Source organism: Dama dama, chromosome 18, assembly GCF_033118175.1.
Source record: "Dama dama isolate Ldn47 chromosome 18, ASM3311817v1, whole genome shotgun sequence".
Lineage (NCBI taxonomy): Eukaryota > Metazoa > Chordata > Mammalia > Artiodactyla > Cervidae > Dama > Dama dama.
The window spans coordinates 68709415-68728240 of record NC_083698.1 but is presented as its reverse complement, the minus strand read 5'-3'; the positions used below and the strand labels follow the sequence as shown (position 1 = coordinate 68728240).

Genomic DNA, 18826 nt, shown 5'->3' with positions numbered 1-18826 from the left:
AATATCTTTCAAAAAAGCACAAGGACTGCAGATATTGTAATGATACTTTACATGAAATCTTTAACTTTTGGAGTATCTTCATATTAGTAATTTGATTTCTTTTGTTGCCTTAGAAGAAAGGTAAGATAAATGAGTAGTGATTGTGGAAAAGGGTTAACAAAATCTTTTCCCCTTTTGTCTGAGAATTTACCTCTCTCTGTTCCCTTGGTAATTTGATAAATTGAAATTTCAGTCATGTTACTGGCAACATTGTTCGGGTAAATAAAATCCCTGATTGGTAAATTGTATCTGGATTAGGAGGAACTCCAAACTACAAATACTAAACAACTGGGCATACTCCTTGAGGGACCCTGGAAGCTATACCTATAAGAGAATGGTCTTTAAGGGGCATGAGGCTTATAAGCTGGAATGACTCCCACGCCTGCTAATGTGGATCTTCTGGTGGGAGGGACATGCTTTATGCTACAGTATAGGACTCTGCCTTACTGGTAAACGCTCTCTTAACCATCCGTTGAGAGGTGGTTATACGTGGGTGCCTCCCTGGTGGCTCAGACGGTAAAGCGCCTGCCTGCAATCTGGGAGACCCGGGTTTGATCCCTGGGTAGAGAAGATCCCCTGGAGAAGGAAATGGCAATCCACTCCAGTGCCTTTGTCTGGAAAATCCCCATGGACGAAGGAGCCTGGTAGGCTACAGTCCATGGGGTCGCAAAGAGTCGGACACAACTGAGTGACTTTGCTTTCCTTTCGTTTTCTTTATATGTGGGTAGGGAAGGGATATGAAGAATGGAATATTTCATGTGAATTCTTAATTAGTGTAGGTACAAATTAGTTTAGGTAGTGTAGGTTATTTTTTCCTGTGGGAGTTTTATTTATTATACTCAGCTGAGTGGAACTCCATGTTTTTCATATAAGATATCTGATAAAATAATCATAGCTTTCCATAGTACCTATGAGCTCTATACTTGGGTTTGGAGTTGTCCTATCTTAAGTATTGGTGGTTTCTGCCTCTGAAGATTGTACCCTAAAAGTCTTATTCCCTAGTCATACTTAGTTTGGCCAGTTGGCAGCCTAACTGGCTCTGAATGAGAAAAGTAAATAGGGTAACTAAGCCTTTGGAAATGTCAGGAATATTTAATTGGGTTAGGGAATTAGATTTGGGTTATTTTACACGTTAGACCTCTACTGGTCACTTGTGATGATAGACAACAAAAGGTGACAGAAGTAATAATTTTTGAATCTTTTAGAAACACGTATGTATAGGTACTTTATAAACATGGGCATTTTTGCTCCTCAGGAAAATGAGGCCCACAGGGTTTAAGGAAATTGCTCAAGATTACATACTTCTAAATGTTAATCTGGAATTTGAAGCCAGATGTCTTGATTGCAAAGTGTAGTCTATTTCCATTTAAACCATACTGTCATCATTAAAATATTTCACAATTATTTTCATGTAGTAAGATGAAAATTGAAAAAGAACTGCTTTTTAACTTTTGTCATTTGAAAATAGGAAAGTGATTCAGGACATGGAGGGAAAAAGGACTTACTACATCTGTCAGATTTGGTGTTCTAGTAGGACACATGTGATTTCTAAAGCAGTTTGTCTCCACGCCTGCTAACATTTCAGGACTTATTTTGGGCTTTATTGCCCTATAGTTCGTTTGACAGGTTGAAGAGTAGATTACTATAGGTTATTAAGGACAGAGGCATGATTGTCCCTCAGATAAAGTTGTCTTTTTATTTCCCTTGTATTTAATTTGTGTCTTAAAATTGTTATTTTCATTTATATATTTTGCACAATTCTTTAATTTGATTGCCATGTGTACTTTTATTTGTGTATTTATTTTTGGCTGTGCCGGGTCTTCATTGCTGCACAAACTTTTCTCCAGTTCTGGCACACGGGGGCTACTCTCTAGCTGTGATGCATGGCTTCTCTTGTTGCGGAGCACAGGCTATATAGAGCACCAGGGCTTTAGTAGTTGTGCTTCCTGGGCTGTAGAGAACAGGGTCAATAGTTGTGGCACATGGGCTTAGTTAGCTGCTCCATGGCATGCTTCCCAGACTGAATCCCTGTCTCCTGCATTGACAGACTGATTCTTTACCACTGAACCACCAGAAAAGCCCACCATGTGTACTTTTGACGAAAGAGAGTCTTTTCTTTTGTCTTCATAAGTAGTTATATAAAGGTCTGGTTGAGCTTACACAAAAAAGAATATTCTAAAATTCGGACTTTTAAGTGTATGTACCTCTGTTACAAGTAGTAGAGACACAAATTTAAGACGTGGTCCTATCCCTCTATCTACTTCGGGTATAGGACAAATATATAAATGGGTAGTTTTAATATAGTTTATTAAGAACTATAATAGAGCTAATGCATAGGGTTCTTGGATATCTCTCATATCTGTTTCCAGGCATAGCTTCTTGGGTGAATTGAAGGTTTTATCCTGTTGGAGATTAACTAAATCTTGAAAGATAAATAGATGAAGGAATTGAGCATGAGGTGGGAGTAGGAAGGAGGCAGTATGTAATTAGTCACAGACACTTGTATAATTTTCTTAACTAAAATTTTATTGTTTTGGAAAAGTAAAGATGAACAGAGCAGAATTGTGGGATTTAAATCTTATTTCTAATTAAGGGAAAGAAACTTTGTCAGTTTGGTGATCTAAGAAGAGAGGGGTTTGTCTTAGATATTACTGTGTTGGAGAATGTAATGTTAAATTTTGCTAGTTTTAAGAGATCAGTTCTTTTCATATAGGTCAGTGTGTAAAAACACCTGATATATTAATGATGGTTATTCCCTTTTTCCTTCCTTCAGAGTGAGGGGAATATTTTGATTGCCGAAAGAAATGAAGTACAACAGAAGCTGTACATGGCAGTAGAAGTTTTTATTCTGGAAGTTGATGAGTTCTCTCTTAATAAACGCTTAAAAACATTGCAGGTTGGAATTTTAAAAGATATTAAATATACATTAAAATATGTTTACCATTTGAGAAGTGAAATTAGCATTTGCCTTTAGACTTCAGACAGTACTGATAGCCGCAGAACTTTTTCTTTTCTTTGATGAATCCTAGTTTCTTTTTAATGATGTTAAAATTTTATATTGATATATTTAATATGTTTTTATATATATATGTATGTAGGTATGTATCCTCCAAGCAAGGTAAAATAGTCAGGCATATAAGGCTTGTTAGAGCAGCATTCATTGGGAAAATTCAGAGAGACAGGAGCAGTAGTAGCAAGCAGGTTAGCCATTTTTCTGCAGAAAATCTAGTAAAGCCTTTATGTCAGAGTTAGGGAGAGGGATCTTGATCCTTGAGTGATAATGGCTTCTAAGATCTGTAGATAAGAGTACAGTAGCTCATAAGATATTGTGGAACCTTACCTTAAGTCAAATCCTATCATCTCAGAAATGACTAATTTGAAGTGAATGAGCGCAACAGTGTTTCCATTCCACCTATTAGCATAGTATTTCTTTCTGCTTATTGGGATCTTTTATATCTTTTAATGATGTTTAAAATTTTCTCTGTAAGTCCTCATGCATTTTCTTCATTTAACTCCAAGATGTTTATACTTTTGCTTCCTTTTGTGAATGCTATCTTACTTTCAATTCCCTTGTTCTTTTGATGGTATAGAGGGAAACTAATGATTTTTATATATTGATGCTTTTCTGGTAACTCTGCTGAACTCTTTTTTAGTTTTTTTTAGTTGATACTCTTTGAGCTTTCTATGTGATTATATCATTTGAACAGAATAACCCTCTTCTACTCCTACATTTTATGTATCTTTGAATTTTTACTGCTTTTGACAGTATCTTTAATACCAAGCTGAATACTAGCTATCTTGTTTTGGACTGTAGGGGAGGGGATAAGCTTGCTGGAAAACTGGAGAAAAGGTTATTAAGGGACATCTGAGCACTAGTGTTTCTGTCCACCTGGTTGAAGATGTTGTTGTTCAGTCACTCAGTCGTGTCTGACTGTGACCTCATAGACTGCAGCACGCCAGGCTTCCCTTTCCTTCACTGTCTCCTGGAGTTTGCTCAAACTCATGTCCATTGAGTCGGTAATGCCATCCAGCCATCTCATCCTCTGTCATCCCCTTCTCCTCCTGCCTTCAGTCTTTCCTAGCATCAGGGTCTTTTCCAATGAGTTGTCTCTTTGCATCAGGTGGCCAGAGTATTGGAGCTTCAGCTTCAGTGTCAGTCCTTCCAATGAATATTCAGGACCAGTTTCTTTTAGGATTGATTGCTTTGCTCTCCTTGCTATCCAGGGGACTTTCCAGATTGAGTCTTCTCCAGCACCACAATTTGAAGGCATCAGTTCTTCAGTGCTCAGCCTTTTTTATTGTCCAGCTCACGTATCTGTACATTACTACTGAAAAAAACGATAGCTTTGACTATATGGACCTGACCTTTGTTGGCAAAGTAATGTCTCTGCTTTTTAATATGCTGTCTAGGTTTGTCAAAGCTTTTCTTCCAAGGAACAGGCATCTTTTAATTTCATGACTACAGTCACCATCTGTAGTGATTTTGGAGCCCAAGAAAGTAAAGTCTGGCACTGTTTCCAGTATTTCCCCATCTGTTTGCCATGCATAAAGTGGTGGGACTGGATGCCATGATCTTAGTTTTTTGAATTTTGAGTTTTAAGCCAGCTTTTTTTACTTCTTTCTTTCACCTTCATCAAGAGGCTCTTTAATTCTTTGCTTTCTGCCATGAGGATGGTATCATCTGCATATCTGAGGTTGCTGGTATTTCTCCCGGCAGTCTTGATTCCAGTTGTGCTTCATCCAGCCCAGCATTTCTCATGATGTACTCTGCATATAAATTAAATAAGCAGGGTGACAATATACAGCCTTAATGTATTCCTTTCCCAATTTGGAACAGTTCCATATCCTGTTCTATTGCTTCTTGACCTCCTGCATACATGTTTCTCAGGAGGCAGGTAAGGTGGTCTAGTATTCCCATCTCTTTAAGATAATTTTCCACAGTTTGTTGCGATCTGCACAGTCAAAGGCTTTAGCTTAATCAATGAAGTAGAAATAGATCTTTTTCTGGAATTCTCTAGATTTTTATACAATCCAGCGGATGTTGGCAATTTGATTAAAGATGTAGTTTTCCTGTTACTGTGTATGGTTGAGGAACCATTGGAGCCATTATTTGAAACATTTTCTTAAGTAGAATTGAATAAATAGTATAGGTTATTCCGGAGTGGTGAAATAAGATTTGCATAGAAAAGGACAGTGATGTAAGAATTCACCTGTCTGCGGTGCAGCTTCTTTACTCTGTAATGGTTTATTTCTTCTCATTAACTGTTACAGAGTTAAAGGATCGGCAACCAAGATCATTTTAAGACTCTTTTGTTTTTAAAGTTTAATCTTAAAAGACTTTATGCCAAATCTGGTTTGTCTCCCTTTCTACTCTTCCCTTCTGTCACCAGATTATTCTTAAATTTCTCTTTATTTTGCTGAAAAATAGTTAATTTTTATTTATTTTCTTCAAGTAATTAAGCAATATAACTTATACTTTTATAATGAAGATCAAAGAAGTGAAATGTCATGATATTTGATTTCATTAGCATTTATTGAGGCTTCTTTTGTGGCCTACAATACACGGTTAATATTTTATGACTGTTTTTATAAATTCAAGAAGAAAATATATTCTGGGTTTTTTGTGTGCAGTTTCTGATCTACAGCTTAAGCTATGATCTGAAACTTTAATCTTCTGTATCTTTGCTTAGTTTTTTATCTGATCATTTTGTAAGTTTTGATTTTTTTTTATATTTTCTAGTTAATATATATTCTAGTTTTCTTTAACTTTTCAAAATATTTCAGAGCTTATTGTTAAGTGTTAATGAATTCATGATTGTTACGTATTTTAAACTGTGTATTTTTAAACTATTAGGTAATAATAGTTTTCCCTTAAGGTGCTTTGGGATAAAATTTTATTTTTGTTTCCTTTTAAAATTCTTATCCTACTTGTCTTTCTGGTTAATATTTGCCTTATATATAGTTTCTTTTTCTCTTCCTTTTATTTTATATGTCTCTCTTAGACAACACTCCAGTCAATCATTTTTTAAAAGAATCAAACATTTAAATCTGCCTTTTAATGGGTAACTTAGTTGATTTGTATATAATTACTATTTTATTAGAACTTATTTCTGTGATTATTTTTGTGTTTCTGTTTATCATGATTTATTTTTTTTTTCTTCTTTTTCTACCCTCTTACCTTTATACCTTAGAACATTCTCACTTGCCTCTGGTGGGTCTTGTCTGTCTGTATCTCTCTCCCAAATACCAGCTAACCAAATAACCACAATTGTTGTCTACGATTTTACTCACAGATTGTTACAGGTATTGTATATGATAACTGAAGTAACAAACTTTGTAGAGTTGAGTTATTTTCTGACTCTTACTTCATAAATTGTTGATATCTTTTGGTTCACTGTATTTTAGAGTACTCTCTGAGAGTCCTTTAAAGCAGGGTTTGAGTGGTTGATTTTGTGAGGTATTAAATGTCTCAGGATACCATATTTAAACAATTCAAATATTTAAGCAGTTGCTTACATTTAAACTCTTTTCAATAGTTATTTAATGAACTATAAAATATCTTAGATCCAAAGGCCATTTTCTCCTGAGATTTTTGACAATAATAATCCATTGTTTTCTTATTTCTGTAGTTGTTGATATGAGTCTCATTTCTGTCCTAATCAATAGTCACTAATTGATTCTTTGCTATATTTCTTCTGCCATTTAACCAAACCATTGTGTTCTTTATTTCAAAAATTATTTTTCATGCTTAATAATTTCAGTTGGTTATTATTTATAATTATTTGGTCTTGCTTTATGTTTCCAATATTCTTTCTATTTTTGAGAAGATTTGTTATGCTTATTTTGAGTTCTTACTGTTATCTGGGCCATTGATTTTGCTTCCTTTTTATAAGGTGGCTTAGTTTGTTGTATTTCTTTCAGAGTGCTTGCGTTATTGACACATTTCATCATCCCCTGTACTTCTCCTCAGGACTGCACATTCTCTTGAAGAATTATCAACTGTCTTGGTGTGCTGTTATGTGCGTATGTGTTAGTGTGGAAGAGGGACCTTGGGAAGAGTGAAAGCTTGGACCATAACTTTGGAGACTTCAGGTGGATTTAGGGAATAGGATAAGCTTGCTTCTCAGAACTTACACAGTTGCAGTCTGGGCTCAACTACTACCTACTGGCTTCTGCTTTAGATAATCTTACTCTTCAGAGGACATCTCAGTCCCTCTCCATCAGCCTTTCCTCTTTTCCAGGGGTTGCTACCCTTGGGTGTAAATGCTACTGGGTATTCAGGGAAGGTGAAGAATGCTTGGCCAACTCTTCTGTGCTGGTTATCACTTTTTGCCTCATCTAGTTTTCTGTACTGTGCTTGTATAAACCCATTGCCTCTTGTTTGTGCTGCTGCTTTCTTGCCTAGTCTGAGGAAGAGAGAAGAACATATGAAGAAAATTCTCTTTTCTCAAGATGATTCTCTGCTGTGGTACAGGCTGTTTCCTACGTGCAGTAATTGTATTCATTCAGTGCTAAGCACCAACCATCTTCTTTCTCTCTAAGGGTTTTTCAGTTTGTGATAAAATTTTCTGGATCTATTAAGTTTTCCTCTTGTCTCTCTGATGTTTCTCGGGTCTTAGTCCTGGAGGGAGCCATCAAGCTCTCTTGTCTCTTCCAGTCCTTTCTAAAACTGCTTTTAAATGTATATTCTTGTTCAGTAGCTCGGTCATGTACAGCTCTTTGCGACCCTATGGACTGCAGCATGCCAGTCTTCCTTGTCCTTCACTATTTCCCTGAGTTGGCTCGAATTCATGTCCATTGAGTCGATAATGCCATCCAATCACTTCATCCTCTGTTGCCCCCTTCTCCTCCTGCCTTCAGTCTTTCCCAGCATCAGGGTCATTTCCAGTGAGTTGGCTCTTCGTGTCAGGTGGCCAAAGTATTGAAGCTTCAGCTTCCTTCCAGTGAATGTTCAGGATTGATTTCTTTTAGGATTGACTGGTTTGATCTCTTTGCATCCAAGGGACACTCAAGAGTCTTCTCCAACACTATAGTTTGAAAGCATCAATTCTTCAGTGCTCAGCCTTTTTTATTATCCAGCTCTCACATCCATACATGACTACTGGGAAGATCAAAACTATATGGACCTTTGTTGTCAAAGTGATGTCTCTGCTTTTTAATACGCTGTCTAGATATGTATGCTTAATGTCTTTCCTTAATTGGAATTATTTGTACAATTTGGTGTGTTTATTTTTACTTAGCAGTAGCCCTTAGAAATTGCCATATCAGGACAAAATAGATTCTTATGTAAAGTCAGAGAAAAGAGGATACTTGCTACTTAATTAAAAACCTAAGACTTTAAAGCCTTCTGTTTATAACCTTAATTCATTTAATGAACTTTTACTATTATAATCCAAATAAATCACCTTCTAGGTAGTTTTATGCTTTTATGTTTAGATATTCAAAGTTTTATTTATAAACTTCTCGAAGATAGGGATTCAATATACCACTTCATTGTCTCTCAGATTCTAATATGGTGCTTTACTCTTAATATAAAGTTAATTAACTTTAATAAACAGAAGTATCTCTCTGCAGGATTTGTCAGCCTCTTTAGAAGCAGTATATGGACAGGCCAAAGAAGGAATTAACTCTGAAGAAATACTGGAGAAATTTAATGACTGGAGGCGTAATAAAAGAGAGGAGTTCACCAGTGTTAGAAATGAAACAGAGATTTGTATACAACGTCTTGTAGCATGGTTCCAGAGTACTTTAAAGGTAACAGGAGTTCTGTTGCCTGGTGATGTTGTAGCATAAACCAGGGAATATATATTTTTAAATTTTCCACATGTAATTTACTTTTTTCTGAGAGCAAGGGAGGGGAGAGGGGGAGAGAGAGAAAAAAGAGAAAAAATGAGAATGCTGGGATAGAAGAGTGAGGGATTTACAAATTTACATTCTCTGTTTAGGATGTATATGAAAACAACTTCAGTCAAGCAACAGGTGTAAGATAATATATGGAGTTTATTACAACTGAAGTGTTTCTTTTACAGCTATAGTGTAGCGATAACGGTATGTGCTTTAGAAGATAGAGCTTTCCTCTTTTTGGTTTCTTTTTTAGAAAGATATATGTGTTTTAACATTAGTTGGCTAACTAGTCATGGTTAAAATGTTTGGCAGTGTTTAAGTCATTCAGGTTTTAATGATCTTAAATATCTTAAAGATATGTAAAATGGGAAATATTAGTCTTGTTATTAAATATTAGAAAAGATGTCTTACAGTTTTTTTAGTTCCTATTTATTATTGTGAAAACACTACATAATTTTCTAAAAGGCTTTGAGGCATGGGTTTGTATAATGTACTCAGAACCCTAGCTGAATTTTAGCCTAATTTTGTTACTGATTCTCTGTTAATTCTGTCTGCTTTGCAACCTCCTGAGCAAGGACAAAGATACCTGTGGTCTCATTTATCTCTCTGTGTGATTGGCTTCCAAATATGCATTTCTAGCTTTGTTTTGGAAAAAAAAAGCTTTTAATCTCCAGCTACTTCTAGAATTCTTCTTTTTTGATGCATTCTTTTGGATTCATTAACATAACTAAGTTATTTCTTTGTCTTGTTTTGTTTCAGAATCATCCTTCTGTTTAGGTTGTCTGTTATCTTTCATTTCCATTGCTGTTTTCCAAATCTAGACATCCATAATCACAGATTTGAACCTCTGAAATCAGAGTGACTGCTTATGACCTTTATGTTCTATATTATAATTTGGACCCATGATTTTATTCTGTTTTGTACCTTATTATAAAGTCTGTTTCCTGATAGGAATTACCTTAGTTTTCTTAATGAGATGAAAACTATCAGAGTTTAATTTTTAACTTTTATTCTTTAGATTCCTCAATTCTAGTGGGTCATCATTAAATATCAGGTATAATCATACCCATTCCTTTGTATAAAGGCCGGTTTTGTCTACCTACCATCTGTCCAATTTGAACTTGCCACCTGAGCAGTCAATGTTCTTTACCAGTTTTTAGTTGGACAGTCTCTTTTAATTATTCCCTCAAAACATCTTGGTCTTGTCCCTGTTTTTTTCTCATACTTTTCCTCTGTATTGTCCTCTCATCTCTCTTAACCACTAATTACTTTAACAAAAATCTGTATTTTCTTTAAGTGTGTAAGGTGTGTGTACCTTTTCTTTTCCCATGCATAAGGTTTTTGAAGGTAGTACTTTATATTTCTAATGTTTATTTCCCCCACATTATGCAATACATAGGCTAATGCTCTGCTCCAAGTATAAGGATATAATATTAATTGGAATAATTAAATGAGATAATTCATGTTTTTATTTTTACAAATGAGGCCTTTGATCTGTCTGTGGAAGAATCACTGATTTCTGATGACACAATTGATAATATTGATGAAATCCTGGAGAATACCGAGTCAGGTGTCTGCAAGGAGCTGAAGATATCTCAGATTGTGAGTACTGATATTCCTTAAAGCTAAGTGTTTTTTTTAACTAGGTAGGCTTAGCTTTCCTTGTAAAAGCCTGTCTGAAATACTAATACTGCCAAGTTCTAATCCAAACACAATGAGAAGTCTTATTCTTCCACAGGGTAATATTTTCATTTTAGTAGGATATTTCACATCAAAATCTAATGTTTAATTCTAGGAAAACAACTCTTAGGTTAATCTGATTCTGTCAGATTTCAATAGCACTTAATTCTTAAGTCTGTCATACCCAGTAACCACAAGATAAGACTCTTCAGAGTTTGTAAAAACTTGAAATAAAATCTGAGAGACCTTTTGGAAGTGAATACACAAGATTGATTAGTAGCTCTCTTTCTGTACTGTATATATTCTGTGTAAAGCTAAAAATTAGTGTATTTTGTAATGTTAATACTGCTCACTGGGACTCCTAACCAGCTTTTTAGGTTGCTTACTAAATTGGTTATGTTCTTTATTTTGGTTATATTGTTTATTTTGGTTGATTATGTTATTTTGCTTGTTTCTCTTTTCCCTTTGTAATTTTATACAAAGTGACATTAAAAAAATACATATGCATTACTGTATTTCCCCACCATCAACTGTCAAGTTGTCCTTATTTAGATGGTTTTGTCAGGCTTGATTTTAGACATGGTTGTTAATAAAAATAGTTTTGAAGTTCTATATATTGTTTAGTTTTTATATTTAGCATAGTAGTACTCCTGATTTCTTTTAATGCTCTAGTTTAGACAGCTTTAGGAATAATAGTGTTATGGGAATAAAATTCCCCATATGAACATCTTTGACATCAGTTTCTCTTCTCCCTAGAAAAAGATCTATGTTTAAAAAATATTTTGAAATATACAAATTTGTTAAAGGTATCATTTTGAATTTTGTCCATTGTTATCAAAAGTTTTAATTATTTTGTACTCCTTTATATATAATTCTGTGTGTGTAATTTCATTTAGGAACAAGGTGATGCAGACAAGGAGATCATTTTAAAAACATGTAGTCAAGTACTACAAAAGATCCGTTCAGAGGAAAGCCTTATTGCCACAGTACAATCCAAGTACAAGGACAGTGTTGAGGTTGGAGTATGCTTTATATTATTGGTCTTATATACAGATGCTTTGAAATTTTTAATACTTAAACTTTTCTTAAGTAGTTAACACCCACTGTGTAGATAAATTATTTACTATTTCTGGAAAAATACTATAGCCGTTTTTAGCTGGTTTATAATTAAACTCCGCCTATAGTGGAAATGGCAATTTTACTGATAAAATACATTGAGATTTTTTTTTTTAAATCTTTGGTTTTTCTTACACTCTCCAAAACATAACTTTTATCTTTTTCTTTCTGCTTTTACAACTTTACAGTAGAAAACTTGCTATATACAGAAAGATAAGGAGTAGAAATAAAAACATTGATTGTATTCCCCTTAGCTTAAGAGATATTCAGTGCTAGTTTTCAGAGTATTTCCTTTTTGAATGGTAAATTATATGTACATATGAATATTATGTGTATTGCATCATTTTGTAAACTGTTTTGAAAATGTTTTTGTCATTAATGATTTTTCATGAACATTTTCCCATATGATTAATAATTCTTCTATACTGTGATTGTGAGTGAATAAAACATCATCTCTTACATAGATATATGATGTTATTTAACCTTTCATCTGTGTTAGATATTAAGTTTACTTCCATTTTTTTTACCTTGAAACTGTATGTAGTTTTTGTACATAATCTTGTGTATTTCCTCAAGTAGTTTCCTAAAAATCATTAATTACTTGTTCAAAAGGAATGAATATTCTTGAAACTTGATATATATTGTCAAACTGCTTTTGAAAAAGATAAATTCAGTTTACACCCTCACTGGAAATTCCCTTTTGTATTTTCTTTAGCAAAGTGTGTCTCACTGTATGTCCAGCTTGAAATATTTTTTACCTTTGCTCCTTTGATTGCTAGAACGATATTCTTCTAAATAGATATGCAGAAAATCAAGAAGTCAGTGGGTAGCATTGTCTTGTTGAAAATTGTAGAATTTTTTATTTCAATCTGAGCTCAGTAAATATTAATTGAATCTTAATAGAGAGTTAGAGTGGTCAGGTGACTGTTCAATAAATATTACTGTTTGTGTGTTGAAAATATAACAACTCTTTCTCTCACTTAGTTTAAGAAACAGATTATTGAATGTTTAAATAAGAGCCCCAGCGTGGATCACTTGCTCTCCATTAAAAAGACACTGAAAAGCTTAAAGGCTCGACTGAGATGGAAATTGGTTGAAAAGAATAATTTGGAAGAAGTAAGAAAACAGTTGGTTCTTAATGAACTCTGTGTGTACCTAATTTTACTTGGGGTCTGCTTCTTAAATACACTCTTTAAAATTATTCACTTTTTGTTTTATATAGTTTCTCTCTTTTTCCGTCTGTGTTTGTAAGTTACTACGTTAATAATGTAAAACATTTTTCTATGTCATGAAATGTTTTCTAAAAACATTTTACATGGTTGCTTTGGTTGTTAGTAACATAAATGTTTTTGAGTAATTTAAAAAACTTTTCACTTGGACTGTTACAATGTCTATTAAAAACAAGCCTGTTACATGCTGAGAGGTGACAGGGTGCTCCCCCAAAGGTAGGATTTTGTCATAAAGATCAGGATATCTTTTGTTAACTCTCTTTTTAACGGCTGGACGTAGTATTTCTTGCAGATATTTTAAATTGTTTACACATGTAATAGAACAAGAAGAATTAGGACACTTTTAGCCTTTAGGCTTGAAACTTCGTGAATAAATTCCATTTACTTATCAAAGGGGTTTATATTATATCTTAATGCAACTTTGATTAGCTTTCTTCCTCATTGGAGCAGTTAAGCTTGGAGTGGAACTAATAGTTTAAAATTTTTCTAGTTTTATCCTATTCTGGGCTGTAGGACATGAGGTCTTTTTTAGTTTAATTTTTTAACTTTATAGAAATACATCTAACCTTAAAGACATGTACTTTCTAAGGAGACTTATTATCATTAGTGTTTACAGAGTCTTTATGAGTCCTACATTGTTTTTCCTGTAGTAGGCATGCCACATGTTTACTGATTCTTTAAAATCAAGTCTTACATGGAGAAAGATTCCATGGAATTTAATTGTATTCTGGTTCCTATTCTTGATATTTATTTTATGGTGGCAGTTGGTCATCTTAGAGAAAATCTACAGCAGATTAAGAGATAAGAAAAATCTATGTAATAGACTTTATGGCTTTATTTTTATAATCCCTTTTTGTAGGTTTTGGTAAATTCAGGGTTAGAATAAACTAATATTAAACTAATATTAATTCGACAATTATGAGGGACTGTTAAGTGCTAGATACGGAAGGATACATAAAAATCAGACAGTGATTTGCCATAGAAGTTGCATTAATTCTTACTAGGAAGAACTTGTTTTCAGTCTACTTTAATAAGCCTGTAAAGTCACTTTTTTCTTTCTGGTTAAAGTCTGATGACCATGATGGATCTGAGATTGAAAAAATAAAACAAGAAATAACTCAGTTACGGAATAGTGTCTTTCAGGGAATTAATCATGAGCAGGAGGAATATGTAAGTATTTGATTCTTTGAAATGTTGAATTAGTTTTAACTCTAAAAATTGCATTCAAATATCTGTTTTTATGAAGTGGACAGTAATCACAAGGCTAGAGGTTTTATTGGCATAGTTATGTTGGTATGGGGGCTTCCCTGGTGGGTCAGATGGTAATTTGCCTGCAGTGCAGGAGATTCGGGTTTGATCCCTGTGTTGGGAAGATCCCCTGGAGAAGGGCTTGACTATCCACTCTGGTAGTCTTGCCTGGAGAATTCCTTGGACAGAGGATCCTGACAGTCTGTAGTCCACAGTGTCGCAAAGAGTCAGACACAACTAAGCAACTAACTGTTTATAGAATAATATTTATGTGAATTTAGATATCAATTTCTGATGACAGAATTATTTCATAACCATTGTTCCAGATGTGAAAATTGCAGAAAAGTATAAAGAAATATCATCTGTTTCTCAGTCGGTGGTGAGTGAGTGAAGTCGCCCAGTCGTGTCCGACTCTTTGCGACCCCGTGGACTGTAGCCTAACCAGGCTTCTCTCTCCATGGGATTCTCCAGGCAAGAATACTGGAGTAGGTTGCCAAACAGTAGTATAATTACATTAAACTTTTGACTTATCTTCCTTTTAGTCTTATTTTTACAAGAATCAAGATTATATCACAGACAATTTTGCACCACTACTTGTTTTCTGTTTAACATAAAGCCCAAAGATTTTTCCTTTATTAAAGTCTATGTGATTATTATTTTAGCTTAAAACTGCAGTGAAAACATTAACAGGGCACCATAATTTAGTTGAGTTTTACAAAATAAAACTACTGAGTTGAGGGTAAGTTTCACCACTGATTTTTGTTACTTTGGAAGCATCAGTCAGCATATCTTGTCTTTAAAATGGAAACAGTATTGCATTTTATATTTTAGGGATGTTATGGGAAGAAAAGGAAGGTAAGAAACAGTGTTCTGAAGAATAAAAGTACTATGAAAATAATAGGCACTTTATTATGTGATATGTAGCAAACTTACCTGTGTGTACTTCATTATTCACCTTGTGAATCTTGTATAAAATAACTGTCTCCTGTGAACTAAATAAATGTCTGGAAATTTTACTGAATAAAACATGTGATAAGTGACTTTTCTAAGGATATTCAGTTAACACATTTGCTTCAAAGTAGCTTTTGTAGAGCTACATATTTATTTTTTTCTTTCGAGGCTTTTATGATTTATTTTTTTTCCTAAATGAAATAGCCAGTATTTTAAAATGTTACTGTGTTCTTATATTTTGAGAACTAGTGACAATTTATGATTCCAGTTGATTTTTCATCACATTTTTTTCATTTTAGCTTGGAAGTGAGTGTGGACTTTGACTTTAGGCAAGATTTTGTGCCTGTATATGTAAGCCAAGCTTAAAATTTGTAATTAACTTTTTCTTCTGTTAGTAAAGTTGAAGCTTGCTTTTCATTTATTGTAGTAGAAGGCAAAATCAGTGGTTTTATGTCTTATGAGGTTATATATATATTATTAGATAAGAAATCTTGTTAGATGTTTAATAAGGGAGGTACCAGGATATACAGTTGAATATACATTGATCTATAATAAAAACATTTATTTTTAAAATTTAGGCGAAGCTGAGTAGCTTAGTACAAAAATGGTTCCCTGAGCTTCCTCTACTTCATCCTGAAATAGGATTACTTAAGTACATGGTAAGCTTTGTTTCCTTTGAGAATTACTACTATGCAGAGTGCTGAAAAGTGATGATGTTACAATTATGTGTCAGTGTTAAATCTATAATATTCTCACTATAAAAATGTTTCTGCTGAATGATTTTTAGTATTGTTAGGACTCTCTCAAGACTCTCTTTCATACTTGCATACTGCATTTTAATTTTTATATCAATTTGCATGTTTTCTGTATTTTCTCTTCTCATGACTAAAGAGAAAACATTTTGCATAGCACTTATTTGAATTAAAGGTGTTTATTTTTTGAAATGATGAAGCAATTTTACCTCCTGTTCTAAGAGTTAGAATAAAAGCAGGACTCTGATAGTCATGAAGAATTTATAAACAGAATGTATCTTTTAAAGCAGGCTGGAAAAATTATCCTGGAGAAGTTGAGGTAGAAGTTAAGGTAGATATGTTAATGTGAGTATGATTTTCTAGGCAGTCAGGATTCAAAGCTAGGAGATCAGTATATTAGATAGGACACTGTGGAGCAGGATTGGTAATCTCTGGCTCTCAGAGCAGAGTCTGTTAACTCTATGTTTTATTATTTTGTCTGCTGCCCATGAGGGTCTAGAGGAGATGTTTATTCTTTAACATTGTTTAGAATGTTAAAGTTCATGATAATAGCTTAAATATAGTACCTAAAGGAATGTTCACATAGATGTCTGAACTGGTAAATATGTAAGATTAAAGTTCATGATAATAGCTTAAATATAGTACCTAAAGGAATGTTCACATAGATGTCTGAACTGGTAAATATGTAAGATTAAAGTTCATGATAATAGCTTAAATATAGTACCTAAAGGAATGTTCACATAGATGTCTGAACTGATAAATATGTAAGATTAAAGTCCTGTAAACTGTTAAAGCAATTACTGAATAATCTTTTCAGACTAGACTTTAAAATAGTGTGAGATTTTTCTTGCGATTATTTAATTTTGCTTAGAGACTATTTTATGTAGGATGCATGAATAAGTATGTGATACCATATGGGGCTTGAAAATTAATTTCAAAAATACACTAATCTGTTTTATTGTGAAAGATTATAAAAAGGTAGAATCATGGCTTATGGGTACCCTTAATTATTTTAAGGTGTTTTCCTGTGATATGTGCTTTAGGAAATCCCCTGTAGGTTGATTATATATTGTGGATTACTTAAATATGGTTACAACACTTAAAAAAACAAAATAATTTCACAGTCCCTATTATTAATAATAAGACTATACCACAGTAAATCTCAGCTTGATTTAAAATGTCGATAGTCATGTTTTAGTGCAAAAAGTTATTCCTTTTAAAAAGTATACAGAATACAGTATACAGGAATACAGAGTAGAATTAAATTATTTGAAAGAAATTTTCAGTTTTGAGGATTCCATTTCAAACAGAGGCAGGGGTGTTAGAACTCTGTTAGTTCTTAGAACTGTGTTAGTCTTAATTTTTGAACTTCTCATTCCCATTCTACAGCCTTTTTATTTTTCATCATTTTAATATTTTTTAGGAAACACGTTAAGTTTCCCAAGTAACATCAGGGTTCCTTAGAAGCAGGGTTCATCCCGGTCATTTTCAGAATCTCTTATAGAGGTGTAGCATGATTAAGTGTATGGTGATTACATTCTGGGTGGGAATTCAAGTGCCAGGAAATAGAAAAAATATAAAACTTTAAATATTTTTGTTTTATTGGTGCTTGCAGTAGAGTTCATGATATCCAATCCATCTGATGGTATGTAACTAATTTTGTTATTTGAAAGTGCTGTGGTGGTTTGGTTTCTTGAACTGTAACAAAAACTTATTCTTAGAACTCTGGTGGTCTTCTTACAATGAGCTTGGAAAGAGATCTTCTTGATGCTGAGCCTATGAAGGAGCTTAGCAGCAAGCGTCCTTTGATATGTTCTGAGGTTAACGGGCAGATAATTCTTTTAAAGGTAAGTTTAAGTTCTCTGGACTTGTGGGAGATTCAGAGAAGTACCTTTGGTGGGGGTACTTTTATAGGAAAGTAAAGACCCACTGTTTATTTTCTAAATTATATGAATTAGCTGGTATGATTATGTTTCCAGTTTGGTTGCCATAACTACCTTGTATTTAAAGTTTCCCTCATTTCCCTAAATAATATGTGTTTTTAATAGGATATACTTGCTTTTCTTTTTTCAGGAGAACTTAATATCATCTAGCTAAGAGCCCTTCAAAGTTCTTATTTTTCTTATGTTTCTATTTGAAATCTCAACTGTTTTGCCAACACAGTCTTTTATTCTTTGATTTCTTCTCTTCATTGACCTGCAAAACTGTTAATCATAATAGTTAGGATAATTAATTCGGCCTTAGTGGGTATATATTGTAGACTATATTTTAAGCTACTGATAGAATTGTTCTTTTTAAATTACATCATTTAAAGCAGATAGGAAAACTACTCATGCAATTAAAAAATAAATTTAGATGTATTTTAACTTACATAAAATTTAAGTTGAAATGATATATAGTTAGAGTGAGATTTTAATCTTAGGACTTCCACTTCCTGTTTTTTTGGTAAAAGGGCTATTCTGTGGATGTCGACACAGAAGCCAGGGTAATTCAGAGAGCAGCCGCCTATCACAGAGCTTGGAGAGAAGCTCAAGGAGAATCTGGGTTGCTACCACTGATATTCTTATTTTTGTGTAAGGTAAAGTTTTTATGCTAATCTCTTTCAGAAAATATTTTATTTAAAATGTTTTAGCTACAAGCTTTACAGAAGTAATTCCTTTTAATTTTTTAATTGAATATATAGTTGATTTATAATTTTGTGTTAATTTCAGGTATACAGCATAGCACAGTATTTTTGCAGATTATATTCCATTGTAAGATAATGGGTATAATTCCCTGTATTACATAGTAAATCTTTTTTGCTTATCTATTTTATATATAATAGTTTGTATCTATTAATCCCATACCCCTCTTATGTCCCTTGTACTTTCCATCTCCTGTTTGGTAACCACAGTTTGTTTTTTATGTCTGTGAGTCTGGTTCTGTTTTGCATATATATTCATTTGTATTATTTTTTAGATTCCATAT

General features: G+C 33.5%; 1 protein-coding gene across 4 annotated transcripts in view; it reads left to right on the top strand.

Annotated features, from left to right (window-relative positions):
• The window catches only part of STK31 (serine/threonine kinase 31), a 71136-nt gene that overhangs the window by 28144 nt on the left and 24166 nt on the right, over nt 1-18826 (top strand). For all 4 annotated transcript variants that reach the window (XM_061165521.1, XM_061165519.1, XM_061165520.1 and 1 more), the window contains exons 11-19: nt 2813-2935; nt 8614-8793; nt 10369-10485; nt 11460-11579; nt 12664-12795; nt 13977-14078; nt 15686-15766; nt 17581-17706; nt 18312-18437. In XM_061165521.1, coding sequence (XP_061021504.1) covers nt 2813-2935; nt 8614-8793; nt 10369-10485; nt 11460-11579; nt 12664-12795; nt 13977-14078; nt 15686-15766; nt 17581-17706; nt 18312-18437 — 1107 coding nt within the window. The remainder of the gene's footprint in view (nt 1-2812; nt 2936-8613; nt 8794-10368; nt 10486-11459; nt 11580-12663; nt 12796-13976; nt 14079-15685; nt 15767-17580; nt 17707-18311; nt 18438-18826) is intronic.